This window comes from Pristiophorus japonicus, chromosome 12 (assembly GCF_044704955.1).
Source record: "Pristiophorus japonicus isolate sPriJap1 chromosome 12, sPriJap1.hap1, whole genome shotgun sequence".
In the NCBI taxonomy this organism is placed as follows: domain Eukaryota; kingdom Metazoa; phylum Chordata; class Chondrichthyes; family Pristiophoridae; genus Pristiophorus; species Pristiophorus japonicus.
In genome coordinates, this window is record NC_091988.1 from 171,640,077 (window position 1) to 171,655,657 (window position 15,581).

The window sequence follows — 15,581 nt, forward strand, 5'->3', positions numbered from 1 at the left end:
ACTATTTCTCTGCCCCCAGAATACTAACAGCTCCTCTGGTGAAAAAACATTTAGCAGATAGAAAGTCATAGCATCATGCATCAGAACCCAAAGTCTGTGTTCTATGTTTTCAGAGTATGGCTTGGCATGACTATAATGTGCATCTTTCCTTTCTGTTCATCTGTGACTGTGCAAACCAATTCTACGTGTTGCTCCAGAGTCACTGCTATAATGCCCACATCTCTCTCCTCACATAGGCAACTCTTGCTTCTGCCTGCATGAATATGAGGGGAATTATGGCAATCAAAAATAAAATGCAGTTATGTTAGAAACAAAAGTAAATTGATGCAGTATTCAAAAAGTTAATTGTTTCTGAATGTGCTGATTGGAACTGGATGAGCTGGTATTTTGTTATTTTGCGCTCTCGTTGCGATGATCCTCTTCAGCTGAAGAGGTGGTTGTGGATAAGTCTTTTCACTTACGTAGACCTGTGGGAAAAATAAGAGACCAGTCTATAAATAATTTGGACTCCATGTTTTAAAGCCTTTCCTATTTAACTTAAAACAACCTGTTTCCTCAACAGCTCAGTGAATTCATAGCTCAGTGAATTTAACCAGTGATTAGGTGAGCCCTATCAGGCAAGTCCGAGTTTTGAATCCTGATCTGGTAGAAGGCATTAAATTCAAATTTGGTGATCCTGGTTTAGGGAGGGGAAAATTTTCCTTGCTCTGAATCTGTATCTAATGACCTCTATTGTAAGTGGGTGGGTGTCAAATGAAGGCTGGATCAGGCTTGGCCTTGATGCCCCCAACAAACAAATAGACTGCCAACACTCACTGTCAAGATTAACATGAATAATGGCCACGGGTGAGTTACTGAAGGACGACTTGTGCAAGCGGAACCGTACTTCCAGTCAGTAGTCAAAAGCTTCCATGGAGGAAAGGGGACACAAAAATTAGCAAACCTACAAAACCTGTTAGCGGCAGAAAGAGTTTAATTAACAATTTCTGCAAATGCAAACAATAAAATAGAACTTAAAACAAAAGTGAAAGAAATTAAAATAGAAAACAAAATCATTTGTATTCCCCAGAGGACAGATTCCCCATTATGCAACCTTCCTTGGGCTGGAGCAATAAGGGTCATGGGCTACTCCACTTTTGTAATCATCCAATCGAAAGCTTTCCCCATTCCCCAAGATAGAACTTCCTATAGTGGACTATTCCATCCGGTGGTCCAACCAATAACTAGCAAAACCCATTGCCAGTGTCCAGTAGATAACTAGCAATCATGAGGGACGAGCAAGCAAGAGTAAAAGATCGCCCAGGAACTCAGAACTAGGACTAGCTCTTTGGAAGGCTGATGCTTTAGTATTTATTCTACTAAGTTACCAGAATCAAAACTATATTTAATTTCTCATGTAACAGGTTTCTTTCCTAATCCTGGATTCCCAGGTTGAAAAGTTCCTACACAGTGGAGTTCATAGGACATCTTCCACCATTAATGATTTTGTTTTCAATACAATGCAAGGCTAAATGTTAAATACAGCCGTTTCTTTCAGCCTAACTAGTAACCATTAGATCAGTACTGAACCATGCAACAGAAGAACCCAGACAGGATTCAGATGGATGACAAATAGCCTCAAAATAACCTGCTTAGTGCGAATCCTGCAAACACTTTGGAACACAGGAAAGCACAGGATTAGAAAAGATCCAGAATTGTAACCCTAAAAGTTACTCTTAAGAGTGCACAAATCAATCCAGCACAATGAAATTCCACTTGCAGGATTGGAAGGGTAGATACAAACCCAGTTCTGTATAAGAAATGTTTTTTTTCCTGAGGAAATCCTGGAAATAATTGGTGGTTCTCGTTTATTGTACATTGGTCCTCACAGTCATTAAACTTCAGAGTGAGTATTTTGATCAGCATCTTTGATTTCTCCTTAATGAAGTATCTGAGCCTTAACCCCATGTATTGCTTGTTACAAAGATTTACAGCATGAAGTACATCAGGAACGACAGACCACAAAATAATTCCACTCCAGGCGGGTAAGTGGAGCTGAGTCCATGACCAGATCAGCCATGATCTTATTGAATGGCGGAGCAGGCTCGAGGGGCTAGATGGCCTACTCCTGTTCCTAATTCTTATGTTCTTATGTCATGGCAGTGTTAGGGCAATCAACTAAAGTTATGTAATCTATCTGACTAAGAAAGCTTAGCGAAGGGAACACTGAAACATTTTCTGTCTTAACTTAAAAGTGATAATCAACAAAGCATTAAATTAAGTGTAGAGTTTTAAACAGGATTTAAATGTTACATGGGGGAGGGGTGGGGTGGGGGGGGTTAATTTTCCAAACCCATGATGCCAGGGAGCCTCATTCACTGGCATAGCAAATTAGAAATTCAGGCATGCCCAACTATCCAAATTGCACCGCAAGCCAGTGAGGCACCCTGTTGGTAGCGGGGGCTTGTAAAATGATCCTCAGTGAATTCTGTAACGCCTCAGTCTTGTGTCCAATCAGTGGCAGTGCCCCCTACAAAAGTGACATGGCTTTATTCAAACAAGATTGCTAAAATGTAAAATAGACAGGTTATAGGTATTGCGTGTTGCTCGTACAAAAAAGCCATTATGGTGACATGAGGTAATTACTTACAGATAAATTGGCTTTAATAGTACATGAGAGGGTTTCTGAGGCACATGGTAGACGGAGAATGAATCAAATCCACCTATAAAATCAACTGAAATCACAACATAATCGTAAATAAATAAGATGTATGAAGAACACCTTTCCATGGTTAAAACAAAGCAACCAAACAGCAATTTTAAATAAAAATATAACAAACTGATCAAGATAAAGTTAAAATGGAAACAAAAATAATAGTTGGAATACAAGAGCATGCAGATAAAAATCACACTTTCAACAACAAATTTGAGAAAGTATTGCTTCAAGTAGAAAGCAGAAGAATGGAAAGGTTCCTGCTCCACTAATTCTAATTCAACATCATTTGAAACTTGCAGTACATCATTGTTGCAATTTCAAATAGGCAAATAAATGCTGTCAACACTTAAGAGTTGAAGAAGCCTCATATGATATGGGGCTTAACTAAAAATACACCACTTCCCTCTATTTGACTGGGACTGCCATTTAAAAAATTAAAATACAACCTTTACCAGTGGCTCCATACAGTATTAGACACTGCCAAGGGCTGTGTTTGAATCCCAGGCTTGACATTTATTCTAACTTAATTCCTTGTAATGGCAAATTAAAGGTGTGAGAGCTGAAATGACACTGACAGCTGAAGCTCACGCTAGCTTATTCCCTTACTTTTCATTACTTCCAGCCCCAAGGAGTTACAGCTCATTAACTCAGTAATCTTAAGTCAAGAGCACTTTTCATTTGTTGTTTAGAAGTCAACCGCGATTCAAAACTGTTTAAGATATCTTCAGGAGTGCAACTAGACCTAATACAGTTGCAAAAGGGAAGATAGAGGGCAGCCTTCATCTTCCTTCCTTCCTATTTACAATTGAAAATGGAACCCTATTGAAGTAGCAGTTAGCAGATCTGTGCCCGTAGAGCCCTTACAGAGATAAAAACGAACTGGTGCATATCAGTTTCATTTCAAAAAGGGTTTATGTGCATTAGTGTTCAAAGTATAGAATGATACCAGAACTGAGAGGAAAGATTGAACAGGCTGGTGCTCTTTTCTCTTGAAAAGAGAAGATAGAGGAGTGACCAATCGAGGAGAGGTCTTCAAGATTATGAAAGGGTTTGAGAGGGTAGACGTAGAGACACTTGCGGGCAAGACCAATACTAGGGGCCATAAATATAAAGATAGTCACTAACAAATCCGATAGGGAATTCAGGAAAAACTTCTTTACCCAGAGAGTGGTTAGAATGCGGAACGCATTACCACTGGGAGCAGTTGAGGCAAACAGCATAGATGCATTTAAGGGGAATCTAGTTAAGCACATGAGGGAGAAAGGAATAGAAGGATATGTTGATGGGGTTAGATGAAGAGGAGTGGGAGGAGGCTTGTGTGGAGCATAAGCACTGGCACGTTGAGCCGAATGGCTTGTTTCTGTGCTGTAAATACTTGTAATATTTTATAACAATGTTCTATACCACACACAACCCAAAGCAAGTTTGCAGTAAAGCTCTGCATGAAAATTAATACATTTTCTCAAAGCTGAACCAATATAAAGTATTATCCATTTTTATTATTATACATGTTGTAACAGAAAGACCATTTAACACTCTACAAGACAGTTATATAAACTATTGACATTTACCTCCTGCTACATCTGTTTATTTGATAAGCTCCAATTAAAAAGACATTTCCTTCTCATTATGTAAAAGTAAGGAAAAAAGTTGTCAGTTTTCTACAAAGGATTTTGTGTAAAGGGGAGAAGTCAAGGCATCGACTGTTCAAGCTAATAACCTCAATTTTAGGTTGAATTGAGAAGGAAAATTAGCTATACTGCAATTAGAGGAGCATGGAAGAGACATGATGGTCAGAGAACCTGAGATATTTCTGCTAACTGAAACTGGCCTTAAAGTTCATAAGCTGAAATGTCACATGGCACAGAAAAGAAAAGTAATTAGAATGTGATGAAGTGAGAATGAAACTGAAGTAACAGTCAATGTACCAGATAACCTATTATCATTGATTATTTTAACAGGATCTGTACAGCATTCCTTATTTGTCTGACTACACTAACATCAATCACTCCTATTACTTGTAATGGTGTTACAGTAGTTAGCATAGAATATAGTAAAGGGATAAAATAGCACTTTATTCCAAACAGATAAACTTTATGCTAGTTGTTTGCAGCAACTGTGCTTGCTTGCACTGATACATGTGTACAAACACATGGACAGATTCATAGCTCACATGCACGTGAACACACTGGTACACATAAATAGACATGCGGATACACACATGCAGATATCTTTGAACACACACACACATACAGATGTATGCACCCATAACGACTGAAATGATACTGTTTTACTAGAAAAGAAACCTCTTGGGTCAGGACACTATTATAGTTTAAAATTTATGAGGTATCTTGTACAATATTTTTTATATCAGGGACTAAAACTCATGGTACATCATTGGGTTTCTCTCTCCAATACCTTTAATGGGGGAAAATAAATTAAAATAATTTGACAGTAGCCATAGAAAATTCCCCCAAATAGTTTGGGTCAATTTTAATGAACTCGAACAGATAAGAATAAAAAAACCAACAACCACCACCTTCTCTGACTACATACCAAGGCTGCAATTACCGACCACAGACTACTAGATACAGCATAAATTTTGCAAGTTGCTGGACCTCAGTTATATTGCCCGGTTGCATTTCACACTCTAGCTGCCAAGAGAGAGCTCTGCTCCTGGGTCGAGTTCTGCTCCTGGGTCGAGTTCTGCTCCTAGACAGTATGGGGCCGAAATTTACCAAAAACCCTAAATGGGTCGTACCTTCCACTCCTGAAGTGTTTTTTCCGCCGCTTCGGATGTGGTTGCCTCTTTCAGTAAGTTCAGCTCTCATTTTTTTGAAGCAGACCGGAAGTCGGTCATAATGGGGGCGGTAAGTATTCTAAAGGGGCAGAAGTGGAGGCGGGATGGAGTTTCTGCCGCTGTCAATCAGCAGCGGAGCGGAGATGATGTCATGATGCGTGTGCGTCACCACGGCTCTCCCTTTCACTTAAAGGGGAGAGCCTTTGGCATTTTGAAACTTCGGTCCATTGGGCTATCAGGGAGGATTTCGGCCGGGCCAGCAGTCTGACACCCAAGAGAGGGTGCCAGGCCGGCGTATAATTGTTCACCCAACCTGGCAGTGGGCCGACAAAACAAAAAACATGGCGGCCGCGGCAGTGCACCCTCCTCTTGAAGGGCTGCCGCGCTGACATGGCTCACACACTGAAAGCAAGGTGCACCAACAGAAAAAGCTGTCGGGGGCACCGCACGGCGGATTAAAGATTTTTGGAGCTAAATTTTGCGGGAGGGATGCTGGAGGTGCGGGAGATCAGTGCTGCGTCCTTTGATGACACACTTAGGATGGTTGGCAGCAGCGGGGTGGAAATGGAGACTGCCAGAAAAATCCCCGAGCTGAATTTCGCTGGCGGCGGCCATTAGACCAGAAGTCGGCGGCCGCTCGACTCCGCTGCTTGGCCGCCGCTTTCTGACAGTAAGGAGCCTTTTTGGGGAGCTGAATCTCAGCCCCTTCATCTTCAATGTTTTAAGAGAGTAGGAGTACACACTCTCAAACTTGAAAAGAATCTCCAGGACACATTGAGTGCTTTTTAAACCTAGTTTGGCATTGCAGTGGAGTTAATCTGGTGTCAAACCCAAGCCATGTGTGATGGCCTCCAAGTGGTATCACATTATTCCCTTTCACAGTCATTTTGGAACCTAATTCCAGAAATTGCTACCCACCAACTTGAAAGTGGCAATAGCACTTGAACCTGAAACACTCAACTATGCACGCCAACACAGGCATTGAAAGTATGCTTTAAAAAAAATGTATTCATGGAATGTGGGCGTCATTGCCAAAGCCAGCATTTATTGCCCATCCCTAATTGCCCTTGAGAAGGTGGTGGTGAGCAATGCACCCTGTAATGTTTTTTTGGGTGCACAGCCCCTTTAAGAGGCTGCGCGACCCATTCAAAGAACTTTAACAGTCCAAAAGCCGGTCCCAGGCCACGCAGGACCAGCAGAGAGCTGCGTAGCTGCACAGCTTATAGGGACCATTGGTGGTGAGCCACCTTCTTGAACCGTTGCAGGCCAGGTGGTGAAGGTACTCCCACAGTGTTGGTAGGTAGGGAGTTCAAGATTTTGACCTAGTGTAAGTCCGGATGGTGGTGTGACTTGGAGGGAAACGTGGAAATGGTGGTGTTCTCATGCATCTGCTGCCCTTGTCCTTCTAGGTGGTAGAGATCTCTAGAGTTTAGAAGAATGAGAGGTGATCTCATTGAAACATACAAAATTCTTCTTGCGTGCCCTTGTTTGCACCCTTTCATTACTGCAGAGTTTGCAGCTTGGGCTCTTCCCTTTAATTAGGCATTATTTTGTGCTCCAATTCCTTTCGAGTTTGGTAACCCTAATTTCTCGCGAGAGACAAGAATTCTGCACCTGCCGCAAAGTCTCGCGCCTGCGAGTGTTACCGCCCCAAACAGGCGCAACGGATTTTTTCTCCTATAGGTACAAAAGTAATACAAATGCTATAATTGCAACATCAACACAGATTCTTAATGTAAGAGTAAGAAGAGTTGGATAAAACCTCCCTATCCTACCTCAGTTGTTATTATTCCCAGTGTTTATGCCAAGGTGCACTGAAAACACTGATTGTCTGTGGCCGATTCCTTGTGTGCTGCTGTGCACAAGATGGCTGCCACATTTGCTCACATAACATCTACGGCATTTCAGTGTAATTTATTCGATGAAGTGCGTTTAGATATTTCTGAGAACTGATAAGGTGCTATAAAAATACAAGTCTGTCTTTCAACAGCAGCACAATATAGAAATTCTATGCCAACATTAATTTATATTTAAATGGGCAGCTTGGTGCAGAGTTGTATAGTGTACTATCATTCTCATACCCAGATTCAAATCCAACCCAAAACAATTGGGTAAAGGTCTGCTGTCCATGCCAGATCTAACTGTTTCAACTGCTGGGCAATCTTAAGGTACTTCCTAATGGGCATAAGTGCACAATACTCAGAGGTTACAATGCTCACCTTAGATCAGTTCACAGTATTCTTGCCTCTAAGTCAGAAGATTGTGGGTTCCAGCTCTACTATGGACTTGAGATCATCTAGGCTAACACTTCAGTGCAGTACTGAGGAACTACTGCACTGTCAAAATATCATTGTTTAGAGGTATGTAAACCTGCTTGGGTGGGCAGTAATGTTCTCATGACACTGTTTGAGGACAAGTAGGGAGTTCTCCCAGTGTCCAAACCAACATTCATTCATCAACTGACATCAAAAGCACGCTATTTGCTGTTGGTATGTGCAAATCATGTTTGATCACATTACACCTGCACTACAAAAGTAGTAGGTGCAAAACACTTTGGGACATCCTCAGAATGTGATAAGATGCTATATAAATGCCATTTCTTTCACTGACTGCCTATAAGCCAGCAATATTACTCAGTGACCAAAATATCACACGGACACAATATGGGTTTTTTTTCTGAGGTACACTGAACTTTACCCTGTATCTAACCCATACTATACAACACTAGGAAGTGCTTATGCTGACACTAGGTGGAATAATTGAAAAAATATTCTATTCCATAGCATGGACATCCCTCACCGTGATGAGCGCAAAAATGATTTATGTCAGGGATACAACTGCAGTAAAATGCCCTTAGAGACTACATGATAACACGGTGCACTCCAATAGTTCAGCCCTGAGTGATATAAAGAAATTATTTGAGAGCTGCACAGCCTATAACAAGCCAAGGTCAAAAGATGCTATCTAAGGATCGAAAGAAAATAAGATAAATTGGTAATTTTAATGAAAGCCGATAAGAAGAGGTAGTAAAATGTAACGGAGACAATGGGCTCAATTTTCCCTGGTCATTTGCACCGTTTTTTGGCGCTCCAAAGTTTTTTCCAAGTTTCCCCTGTGATCTGCGTCGGTGTAACTAACTTAGTTACTATTTTTCTAGGCCAGTTTTTTTTTGACGTTCCCTCGTGTCTGCGCTGGTTTTAATAATTTTTTCCTCCTAGGTCGGCGTATCTGACCACGCCCGAAAAACCTTCTGGGCACTTAAGAAAGTCTGTGCACCTTGACAAATCAGTGCTGAAAGACACCATTGTTTTTAATCGAAGATTTTGGAGGGCGTCAAGAACACTGTAAAAATCAATAATAAAGTTCAACTTTTTTTAACCTGTCAATGTAATAAATGGAAGTTTGTTGGATTTCAGAAGTTTTCTCTCTTTTTCACTCGCACGCCACCACCGAACGTCTTCAAGCAGGACTGGAGGGTTGTAGCTTTGGCCGACAGAATCGGCCCCGCGCCTGGACCCGGACTCGGCTGGAAAACAAGCCCCGGGGGGGGGGGGGGGGGGGGGGGGGGTGGCAGAGAAAGGGAGCCGATCGGATGGCTTATGCGGACTGAGCCCGGGGAATGAAGTGCTGATCGGAAGGCTTAGGCAGACTGAACCCAGGGAATGAAGTGCCGATCGGAAGGCTTATGCAGACTGAACCCAGGGAATGAAGTGCCGATCAGACTGAGCCTGGGGAATGAAGTGCCGATCGGAAGGCTTATGCAGACTGAGCCCGGGGAATGAAGTGCCGATCGGAAGGCTTATGCAGACTGAACCCAGGGAATGAAGTGCCGATCAGACTGAGCCTGGGGAATGAAGTGCCGATCAGACTGAGCCTGGGGAATGAAGTGCCGATCAGACTGAGCCTGGGGAATGAAGTGCCGATCAGACTGAGCCTGGGGAATGAAGTGCCGATCAGACTGAGCCTGGGGAATGAAGTGCCGATCGGAAGCTTTCTGCACTGAGCCCAGGGAGCGAGGTGCCGAACGGAAACCTTCTGAAGACTGCAATGATTTGTGGGGAGGGGAAAGAGAGAGAAGGGGTGAAGTCACAAGATTGCAATTAGTTAAGTGGGGGGGGGGGGCGGGGGTGGAGAGAGAGAGGAGAAGTCACAAGACCTTGGGTGTGGTTCATCCATAAAGGTAAAATTTAAGTATTGGGGCAACACTGACAATGCCATACCTTGTGCGAGCCTTCTGCATCATGGTGCAACGTAGGAGACAATTGATTCGACATCATCACATCAGAGTCTGTAGGGTGCTGGGCAGGAGGCCTTACCCACCTTGGGTATATCAAGACAGGCATTTGTACCTCCACCTGAGTGATGCAAACTATGTCAGAAGGCTGCATTTCGCAAAGAAGTTGTAACTGAGATCTGTGAGTTGGTCAAAGCAGACTTGCAACCTCGAAGCATCAGGAGGACTGCTTTGTCAGTTAAAGTGAAGGTTACAGCTGCACTTTTATTCTATGTCTTCAGCTCGTTTCAAGCTACAACTGGGGATGTGTGCGCCATCTCTCAACATGCAACACATGTCTGCATTCGCCAGGTGACAGATATACTGTATGCGCGGAGGAATTACTTCATAAAGTTCTCCATGACCGGCTAATCAATGCATGATAGGGCTGTGGGCTTCTCCAGGATTGCTGGCTTCCCAAAGGTACAGGGCTACATTGATTGTACCCACATCGACTTGTGAGCACCTTTAGAGGATTTCGAGATGTACAGGAACAGAAAAGGCTTCCACTCCATTAATGTACAGCACATGTGTGACGACATGCATCGTATCATGTCAGTCGATGCAAGATACCCTGGGAGCACCCATGATGCGTTCATACTATGCAATCTGCCATGTTTCAGCAGCAGCCAGAGGGCAGAGCTGGCTACTGGGAGACAAAGGGTACGGCCTCGCCACATGGCTCATGACGCCTCTACGCGTAACTCGGACAGAAGCCGACCGTAAATACAACATGTCACACATTGCGATGCGCAGCATCATAGAGAGGATCATTGGCATCTTGAAACAGCGTTTCCGATGCCTGGACCATTCCGGAGGCTACTTGCTGTACTCCCCTGAGACTGTCGGTCAGTTCACTGTTGTGTGCTGCATGCTGCATAACTTAGCCATCATGAGGCAGCAACACCTGGTAGTGGAAGACCCACCTGCAGTGAGAGTGGCTGATGCTGATGATAATGATGCGGAAAATGTAGATGATGAGCAGGAGGAGGACGACAAGGAAGCCATGCAAGTGCCTGAGGTCAGAGCACGACAGCGGAGGAGAGCGGGCCATCATACGCCTTTAACGATTGCTCGAGCCTTGCGCCAGCAGCTCATCCATGAACGCTTTAATGATGCCTGAAGGTTCAGCGACAACTACTTCACATGGACCATGTTTACTGTTTGGAGCTGTTCCGTAATATTGTGTTGTATTAATGGAACAAATGATGGGAATTATTATTGGTTACTTCAAAAGTTGTGTTAAGAATGGAACAAATAATGGAAATGATTTAGTTTTAATGTAAAATATATTTTATTCAAAAGTTTAACAAACAGTTCTTTTGTACTTAACTTTAATAAAATTATTCTTGTATCAAACTTTACTTTAAGATCACGCTTTAAGATCAATTACAAACTTTTAAACTTATAAATTTACTAACTTACAAAAAACTTTTAATTTGAGAACAGTTACAACAGTAACAACAATAACAACAACAGCAGCAGCAAAGAAAGGCTGCACCCATCTCTCCTCCACCTTATTCTAAGACCGCCCGCTGCGCTTGGTCTTGGATATGCCACCACCCTTGCCCGCAGGCAGTGGCGCAGTGTTCCTGGGCTTGGTACCAAGCTTATTCTTCCTAAGATCTCTGTTGGGGGGGGGAGGGCGGCGGCAGGCGGCAAGTTGGAGGGCCCAGCTTTGGGCTCTTCAGAGACTGGTGTGGGGATTGGAGTGGGAATGATTCTGTCAATGGGCGTGTTCCCTTATTGCAGCAGCTAACTCCAACATGCCGTCCCTCATGTGCCCTGACAGTGTCTCAACGACTTGCAAAATTCCCTCCCACATGTTGAGCAAAAGTGTCTGAACTACCTGCAACATTCCCTCCCTCATGGTCAGTGACAGTGTTTGCACTATCTCTGACGTTCCCTCCCTGATGGTCACTGACAGCACATCAGCTACCTCTGACATTCCCTCCACTATTCCCTCACTGATGGTCCCGGACATCGTTCCCATTTCTTGTATTATTGCTGTTACTTCTCCCGACAGTCCCACTACCTCATCACTCGCTCCACTGTTGGCGTCCAGGAGTGATCGGGGAAGGTCAATGCTCTCCACACTCAATGACATCATCTGAACCACATCTGTTAGATCCTGCACCTCAGGAGAGCGCGGTCGAGTTCTCCTTCCCTTCCTCCCCACAGCCGTGACTTGCACCCCACCACTAGGACCCGCAGCCTGGGATGGTGGGGCCCTGGGTGTGCCTCGCTGCACCCCACCACTGGGACCCGCAACCTCGGAAGGTGGGAAACCATGGAATGTCCCACCAGCACTCAAACCACCAGTCATGGAAGAGACTGCCACTGCAAAAATATTACTTACACTAACTACTTGACCAAGGTCCTGCCACTTCTTTTCACACTGGCCTCCACGTCTTGTGGTGGTCACCATTGCACAGTAATCTTCTGCAACTTGGTTCCAGCATTTCTCCATTTCTTTGGCTGGAACTTTTATGTGACCCCTGCTGGTGTCCTCCAGCTCCTGCCATCTGTTCTCAATCACAGTAACTAGTGCCTCCACTTCTTCCTGCAAGAAATTCTTGGTCCTTGCACCACATTGCATTTTGTACTGCTGCAGCTGCGATTTTTCCAATGCTCTCGCGCAGCACTTGTAACACACACAGCTGGCTCTTTAAAAATGGCCGACTGCCAACTCTGAGCTGTACTATGCATCCATTGCAACGACGTCAGAAATGTAACTTTTTTTCCGCGCATGGGCGCAGACAGCAGGCTCCATTCCCCGAGGTGACTGGACACGCTGTACGGCACTAATTTTGAATTATAGATTGGGGAAACTGGCTAATTATTTCTGGCGCATTTCTGGCCTAGAAAAACGGGTGTAACTCTGGCAATACGCCAGAAAATGGGCTTGGGCAAAACTGAGCCCTATGGTGCCACAAATTTACCTTTTACATTGACTCCATATTTCTCTCTGCTGGGAAACTTTTTTTTGAAGGGGGATAGTAATCTGTACAAGCAGATGTGATATAATGCATAGATTTAATAACGCAATACTATCCAGAGATAAAGAGTTTTGTATGAAAATGGGCAATGAAACTCACAACAGGGAAGAGTGAGGAGAAAAGCATCTAAAATGATTTTTACTTCAGAAGGTACGCCGTTTACTTCAGGGCAATAAAATGCATTGTGGCAGAGTGAGAGAAGCAATTGCATAGAACGTACAGCACAGAAACAGCCATTTGGCCCAACTGGTCCATGCCAGTGTTTATGCTCCACACGAGCCTCCTCCCACCCATTTCATCTAACCCTATCAACGTGTCCTTTTATTCCTTTCTCCCTCATGTGTTTGTCTAGCTGCCCCTTAAATAAATTATGCTATTCGCCTCAACCAATCCTTGTGGTAGTGCATTCCACATTCTAACTACTTTCTGCGTAACGATGTTTCTCCTGAATTGGATATTGGTCCTATCTTATATTTATGGCCCCTAATTTTGGTCTCCCCCCACAAGTCTACCCTATCGAACCCCTTCATAATTTAAATAACTTCAATCGTCACTTGTTAGCCTTTTCTTTGAGGAAAAAAAAGAGCCCCATCCTGTTCATGCTTTCCTAATAGACAACCTCTCAGTTCTGGTATCATCCTTGTAAATCTATTTTGCACCTTCTCCAGTGCCTCTATATTCTTCTTATAATACAAAGACTAGAACTATGCACAGTCCTCCAAGTGTGGTGTAACCAAAATTCTACAGAAAATCATAACTTTGCTTTTCAATTTTATCCATCTGCAATGAGATATATTTAAATACCATGTTTGTGCAGAATCACATTTTGACATACAGAGGTAACTTTTCCAAGAAACCTGGCCCACCACCAGTGTAAATTGGGAAATCGCAGGCAACGCAGTACGATTTTGCAATATGTGCTGGTGCCAGACCAGGCTGTTCACCATTGACGTGTGTAGGAAAAATTTAGGCTACATGGCATACCAGAAATTTATTGTAAAATAATTACAATATTGGCACGAAATGAACTGTTGGAGACTTAAACGAACTCTAAATTACGATATTTTCCTTGTCATTCCCTTCCTCCAACAATATTGTGCTTTAAATTCAGAATTAAATAAAGATGCTTTCAGTGTAAAATATTTTGCCACCTCTGCTGTTCGAGTTACAAACCAGAATTCTGTGGGTTGAATTCCCAGGCTGCTGCCAACTCAACTCGCTAAGTCCCTTGATCGTCTCCAACCCTAAACCAGGCCGTTAAACTCTGTCACATGCTAGGTTTAGCTTTCAGCCTCAAAGCATAAATTATTAATTTTTAATGGATTAGCTCCTCTGCTAAAATAGCAGGAAGAGCAATTTCAGAGGGACACATTAAACACTCATATCCCACAGTACTCCACAGCATAATTTAAGGGACAAGTTGTGATTGTTTAAAGAAATTTGTTTGAAAACAAACTTTGAAATTAAACATATGGGCAAAATGCTAGAATACCTGTAAGACATTAAATACAGTTCATTTTGAACAACAATATCCTGTCTATGTGAATGATCTCCAACCTATCCAGAAGGGTAGAATTACTGGTTGATTAAATGAGTAACAGATGAAAACACATCCCAATCATTTTACCTACACAACAACAATGACTGTAATCCACTTGATGCAAAACACTTTGGGACGTTCTGCGATCTGTGATAAGGCACAATAAAAATGCATGTTCATTCTAACATTTATTGCCTTGAACAATTCAAAGCCTGGTTCCACAAAGTTACAGAATTCATTGAGTATTTTTGATACCAAGAGAAAATCTACCACTGGATTGCTTTTGTTATGCTTTTTGAAAAATCATTAAGATCAAAATAATAAAAATTTCTAACAGAACTGAAACACAAACCTGGTGCACAGAGACTGATTAGTTACCAGGACACCAGTACCATTAATCCTTTCCTTCATTCAGTGATTACTGCTTCTAATTACAGTCCCCAACACTTACACTGTCCCCACAAATCCCAGACAGCCGCCTATATCAGGCTAATGGCAGTGATCGTTTACCATTACCATAGGCATCAATTGCAAAGGGACCACTTAAATTGTATTAAGCATGCCGACTATTTCGGGCAGTTCAAGCAGCCATTCACATAATCTCAGTTAAGGAATTAACACATTACTAACTTTTCAGCTCCTCCTCATTGCAAGGACCCCTGATCCGTTGTTCAGAACCCTGACCGTGACGCTTTCTTCAAAACCCCGTCTCTGACACTTACTTCAGGACCCGAAACCTGACCATGGATCCACTTAAATGGTTTATTTTGAATTTATTATATCTTTTTCCAGATTAACCTACTCAAGTCAATTTCCATGGGTTTTCGTGGTTACAGCATCCATCGTGTACAGTGGGAAAATCGTGGACTGTATAAGACAGAGCTCACACTTATATAGAACCTTTCACATTCTCAGGGCATTCACAACCAATGAATTACTTTCTGAACCACAGAACCACAAAGGTTTACAGCACAGAAGCAGGCCATTCGGTCTATCAGGTTTATGTCTGATTTCTATAGCAATCCAAAACTAATTCCACTATGCTGTACCTCATAGCCCTTCTCCGTTTCAAATGTTTATCTCATCGTCATAGGCAGTCGGCACTGACCCTTGTGCAAATGTTTATCTATTCTTCCCTGAAAAGATACAATTGACTCTGCTTCAACTATTTTCTGTGGGAAAGTATTCCATGTTGCAACAACTCTTTGTGGCAAAAAAAATCTCCTAATTCTCTCCTCACTCTCTGTGACAACTTTGCATTTGGAAACAATTAA

The 15,581-nt window shown here is 42.8% G+C and overlaps 1 protein-coding gene across 1 annotated transcript in view; it reads right to left on the minus strand.

Moving 5' to 3' along the window:
* Positions 1-398: 398 nt before the first annotated feature.
* LOC139277049 (sodium/potassium-transporting ATPase subunit beta-1-interacting protein 3-like) overlaps positions 399-15,581 on the minus strand; it is a 209,394-nt gene continuing 194,211 nt past the window's right edge. The window contains exons 6-7 of the mRNA XM_070895061.1: positions 2,630-2,714; positions 399-467 (exon numbers count right to left, since the gene is read on the minus strand). Coding sequence (XP_070751162.1) covers positions 458-467; positions 2,630-2,714 — 95 coding nt within the window. The 3' untranslated portion in view covers positions 399-457. The remainder of the gene's footprint in view (positions 468-2,629; positions 2,715-15,581) is intronic.